General features: G+C 44.8%; 1 protein-coding gene across 1 annotated transcript in view; it reads left to right on the top strand.

Annotated features, from left to right (window-relative positions):
- The window catches only part of LOC138853670 (uncharacterized), a 43,199-nt gene that overhangs the window by 50 nt on the left and 37,149 nt on the right, over positions 1–6,000 (top strand). Inside the window, exon 1 of the mRNA XM_070091718.1 lies at positions 1–480. This exon is cut by the window's left edge and continues 50 nt beyond it. Within this exon, the coding sequence (XP_069947819.1) occupies positions 79–480 (402 nt within the window). The 5' untranslated portion in view covers positions 1–78. The remainder of the gene's footprint in view (positions 481–6,000) is intronic.

Here is a 6,000-nt window from a genome sequence, read left to right as displayed (position 1 = left end):
GGGCTCCTGTTTCTTATGGATTTAAAATCCAGGATACATACATCTAGAGGGATTCTCTAAGTGTATATACACCGAGTGATGTGTTTCAGTGTATATACTCTCAAAGTTTACATTCATTGTCCTCTTCGCTTTCGGGCCGAGTGGACCTTTGCGCAGACGCTACTCAGTTGCCTCACAGGTACCGAGTTGAGTGGTTGTGTGCTCTGCGCCTCGCCCTCTGGTGGCGAAGATCAACATTACCCCACAAGATGGAGGGAAGCCTCCGACGAGTTAACACTGTGTGTGGAGATTTTGCAGGGATCTTTGTTGGATCCTAATGTTGACGTCCTCCTACTCCAAATCCTGCAAGACACATATAAGATCTCCAACGATGATATCTATGGTGTTTCAGTAAATGGTGCTTCCCGGGTTTTCGTCAAGTTTACGACTACTACAGTGTATGAGGATGTTGTTCAACGTTATCAAGATCTACGTTGTCAGGTGAACTCAACTGTGGCAGTGTGTCTTCGGGATGTGTCCCGCACTTACACATGGGTCAAGATTCGAAACGTCCCTTTCGAAGTTGATGAGCATGCAATCCGTAAGGTTTTCACCAAATTTGGGATGATTCACCAGACTTATGCAGGTGTATGGAGCCATGGCCCATTTGAAGGTAAACCTGACGGGTCGTTTTCAGTAAAAATGTCCATCAAAATTGCCATCCCGTCTTTTGTTCTCCTCGACGTCTACCGTACTCAGGTATGTGTGTATTACCCGGGGCAAAGGAAGACGTGTCGGTTATGTGACGCGTATGGACACATGGCATATCAATGTGATCGTCGGCGTTCTCGTCAACAGGGTGAGCAGCGTGTGTCGTCAGACGCTCCTACACAAGCCCCCGAGTCCATGGTAGGCGAGGGCGTCCGTCCGACACCAACGCCTCAACAGCCTTCCCTCGATGTACCTGTCACTACACCTGATTCACCGTGTGTAACATTGCCCTGTATGGAGACAAGCGTTACTGATGACGGTGTCGCAGCGACATCAAGTACGTTCCTTAAATCGCTTTCGTCCGCTTCAAAGGGTACGTTGCGCACCTTCACCCATGTGTAAACACGGGAAACATCTCGAAGGCGGACGGTAACACCAGGGTTAACGGTCTTTATCACATCCTGGTATTTAGCAACCATATTCTCATAGGTGCAGCCTTGTCTGAATTTGACGAACAACCTCGTATTGCCATTTAATGCTACACCGTAAAGGTCTTCATTGGCAATTCTATACGTATCTCTCAGGATCGCCGTCAGCAGAAAATGAGTATTCTGACTATTAAATAAGCCAGTCACTAAATCAAGGCAGAAAGTGTTGACGCGCCTGTGTCCTCCTTCCGCCATTGTGAGTAGACTGGTGAAAACTGCGCAGAGACTAGACGAATCAGGAGCTACTGCGCAGCCTGTCCGCACAGCCCAAGAGCGATGCGAACAATTGACGCAAAGAAAATTAAGTGGATACTACTCTGGCCCTAAGATGCATCATACATTAAAAATTGAAGCCGTTCAGAAGAGGCAGACTGAAATATATTTAACGTGATTTAACGGGAAAATTGCTTTGCACTGTTTTATACACAAAATGGTGGAACCTGCACCTACACACTTGAATGTCGCTCTCCACCGTCGTCGAATTAGGAAGCATCTTTCTTAAAGGTTTAAAGCAACGTCATTGAGAGGTTTGAAAGTTATCCCAGGGATTCCAGGATGCTGGAAATGGGTTCACTAACTTGGTCATGGAGCATCTGCACATGACAGCTGTTCAAAGAATCTGGGGCCCAGTTAGAGTCCACAAGTGTTCAAATTTTTGAAGTCGATTAGATAAGTCGTTCTGGAGTTATGAACAAAATGAAAACGAAAAGTTGGAGGTAGAAATAAAAGAAACAAAAAGAAAATTTCATAAAGCTTAAAGTTTCCTTTCAAAGTTGCTTAATAAATACCTAAAAAAAATCACTGCAACTATCTATATACTATATATACACTGTGTATATATTATATAATGTAAACGCTGATGTAATTACTCCGGTCTGACATCGTCAGTTTTTTAAAAAAAACTATATTGCAAATCTGCATGTGTCATATAGTAGTCACAACATATATATGTTGATAACGACAGTGTACAGTTTTTTTTTTATTTTATTTATAACATACAATACATTAACAAAAGCATACAGCATGAGAGCATCGACAGACAATATAAATTCATCAATTTCTATACACTGCAATATGCAGTAATATGTCATGCAGCTGATAGGTGAATACTGCCATATACATAATTCATTACTACAAAATATAACTATTCAAGTAATACAAAATAAAGAATCCTCTTACTCCTTCCCGACTGCTAATTTCAATATCCACACACAATAATTACATACCGCAAAAATGCAAGCAGTATAACCCCCCCCCCCCTATTTACCCCAGCTCACCAAAATGTAAGCATTTCACCGTTGTTTATTTAACTTATAAACTAACCATACTAAATTAAACTTAAGAACATATTATATTGAAAACAATAACAAGTCTACAGTAGTGAAAACGCCAGCTGCTGTCCTAATATTATTTATATATACGCTGTATAGCCCTTGTGGCTTAGCGCTTCTTTTTGATTATAATAATATATATACATATGTATATATATATACATTAGAAACTGAATTAGTTTACAATGGGAATCAAATCCTATCTTTATTGCTGTCCCATGCAGCATTCTCAGACTTCTACTTTTATACGCTACTACGATAGCCTTCAGCAGAAGGCATTAATTAACAATATTAAATAACTACTAAGAACGCATGAACTCAGCACTCCCATGCATATCCCAATTACACACAATCGTTCTCTCTTGCACTTATCACTCACCCACGCACATGCACACCAAACCAACATCTTTCGTTTGGCAAGCCCGTTTGGTACCCCCCCCCCTTTTTTTATCGAATGCTTTACACAACAAACTAAACCCACTTCCCCCCCCCCTCACAACTCTAGCAACTCCCCAACAGTTATGGACCTGTAACCCTCAGTGAAAGCTCCCTCCCATCTCCTCCCATAAATTTCCCGATTCCTATTCATTGTCCTACAAAAAATCCTTGCTAAAACTCGTTTCCTCGTCTCCCCATTATCCACCCCTCTCATTCCCCACGATATGTACACGAAATCCACCACGATATAAGCTACTCCCCGTGCCACATTCTCCCCCACCCCCCCTATATCAAGACTCAGCGCTCTCAACACTGACACCCCAGTTCCTCCTATCCTCCTGACCACTTTCCCTAGCCATTCTCTCACACTCCCCAAATAATCGCAAAAGTATACCACGTGATAGGCTGTTTCCAACTCCCCACATAACCCACACCAACCCTCCTCTACCACACGTCTGTTTCTGAGGACTGATCCAGTAGGCAGATTCCCGTGTAAAAATTTAAACATGATCTCTCGCACCCTGGGCCCTAGCTTTAGTTTACCGAACAGACTCCATATAGAGCCCCATGCATACATCGGGAACAGCCCCTCAACTGGGGCCGTCTCCTCTACCCTCAATATTCGATATAAATCCCTCACCTTTAATTTGTCTGGCTCGCGCGCCCACAAAAGTGCCCTCAACAAAATCTCTCACTCCCTCCATTCCCCACCCACATACATTCCCCTCAAAATATCATGTAACCTTTGCATGCATGTCCCCCTCTGTCCCCCTAATCTTTTCCACTCCCACCTGACGAAAATGCATTTCACCCTCCTTCCCAGGTCCAACAAACCTAAACCTCCCTTCCTCACCGGCAAAGTCACCACCTCCCTCTTCATCCATTCACATCCTGAGCCCCATAAGAACCTAAAAACACTTCTAAGGATACGAGTAATCTCAGCAATGGAAAAACTGCTGCTACATACCATACCTTACTGTACAGCAATACGTTAATAACAATCGCCCGTTGCAACAATGTCAAGTGATAAGGCCGTAACATCCCCAACCGATGTTCCACGCGTTCCACCATTCTCAACGAATTCGCCTCCCTAGCCTCCCGTATGGTCGCTCTATACGAAATGCCACATATTAATAACTGCCCTTCCTGCCTTCTCACCACATCACAGTCCCAATCAACTCTGTCTCTCCACTCCCCTAGCCCCATGATCATTGTTTTCTCAACGTTTACCGTCATGCCTGTCGCCCCTCCAAACATGCCAACCACCCCTCCCAACTCTCTCAATCTTGTTCCCTTCCGGACTAGGAGTGTCGTGTCATCCACGTAACCTACCACATGATGCCTAATCAAGCCCTCCCTCGACCCCTCCCCACCACACACTCTGGTCTCAACCAACCTATAAAATGGATCTTGCACACATGCAAATAATAACTGTGATAGCAGGCAACCCTGCCTCAAGCCCCTATCCATGTTCACCACACCTCCCAAACGTCCATTGATCTGAATTCTCGCTTTTGCCCCTTTATACAACGTTTCAACCCACCCCACAATCTCATCCCCAAAACCTTGTTTGCTAAGGATCTGTCTTAAACCCTCCCTTTCCACCTGATCATAAGCACCCTGCCAATCAATCGCCACCATACCCCCTCCTTCCTGCGTCCCCTCAAAACTCTCAACAAACCCCTTTAAAATTCAGTGCCCCATGACCATCGACTGTCCTGGCAACCCTAGTTGACCTTTCGAAACTACAAGTCCCACTACACATTTTAACCTATTCCCCAAAATCTTTGCGAACAATTTATAGTCCGCACACATGAGAGTAATCGCCCTGTAATCCTTAAGTGTACTCTGCCCCTTACCCTTGGGCACAAGCACTACGACCCCTGTACTTTGCTTCTCGCCCAATTCTCCCCCGTCTTTCATTCTATTGAACAGCGTTACTAAAAAAAACCCTTAACAGATCCCAATGTTTTAAGTAAAATTCACTTGGTAGTCCATCAATACCTGGTGCTTTGCCTCTGCACATGTCTACAAGCGCTCTCCATATCTCCCCCTCTTCAATCTCACCACCCAAAGCTTCCCTGTCCTTTCTCCCCAGAGCTACGGGCTCTACAGCACACACCCCATCAAGATCCTCCCTATTAACTCCTTTACTTTTCCAGTAATGCCCATACCACGCATCCGCGAACATACTCATCACCTCCGTTGTTTTTAACACCTGCCCCTCCCTAAACCCTTTCACCTCAGTGTGCACTTCCAAATCTGCTATTGTGGTCGCTGTCCTCCTCTGCTGTTGTCTCCTCAACACACATTCCGATGGCTTGTCCCCCAAAGCACTTCCTCCACACCCGCCTGCACCCACACCGCATGAAATCTCTCCTCCTGCACCTCTTATCCTGCTCTTCAGATCATCTATTGCCTCTGTTTGGAATACCCCTCCCACTACTCCTTGCTCATGATAGTATCCTATTCTACTTTCCAAATAATTTGTTAATCCATACTTCAGTCGATTTATACGCTTCCCCTCACCCACGTAAAACCTACGAATCCTCTCCTTGGCCACACTGTCCCACCAACGTACAACATTATCAACCCTTTTTGCCTCCTCACTTAGCTTCCTCCACAGCGAAGCAAACCCCACCTCCACTTCCTCATCCTCAAGGAGTCGCGTGTTTAATTTCCAGTAGCTTTCAAACCGTTTCACTAACGAGTCCCATGCTACCCCCACCACCACTGCCCTGTGATCTGAATAAATTGCTTCTATAGTGTTAAAAGACTCCACTGAAACCCCTTGCGTTATATAGATCCTATCCAGTCTAGCTGCATATTCCCTCCTTACATACGTATGTTGCACTTCACCTATTCCACCCCAAAATGCATCTCGTACCCCAGTATCTCTACACAGGTCTCGCAACACGTTTGAATAATATCCCGCCCCCGCTGGCATCACATCAAATCTCCGTATTATACAATTCCAATCTCCCCAATCAATGCAACCCTGGGCAGCGCTCTCAAGAAATACACCAGATCATCCCTTACAAATGCCGATTTTA

The sequence above is a fragment of the Cherax quadricarinatus genome, chromosome 37, assembly GCF_038502225.1.
Source record: "Cherax quadricarinatus isolate ZL_2023a chromosome 37, ASM3850222v1, whole genome shotgun sequence".
Lineage (NCBI taxonomy): Eukaryota > Metazoa > Arthropoda > Malacostraca > Decapoda > Parastacidae > Cherax > Cherax quadricarinatus.
Note: the sequence above shows the minus strand (reverse complement) of the source record. Positions and strands in the feature narration are given on the sequence as shown.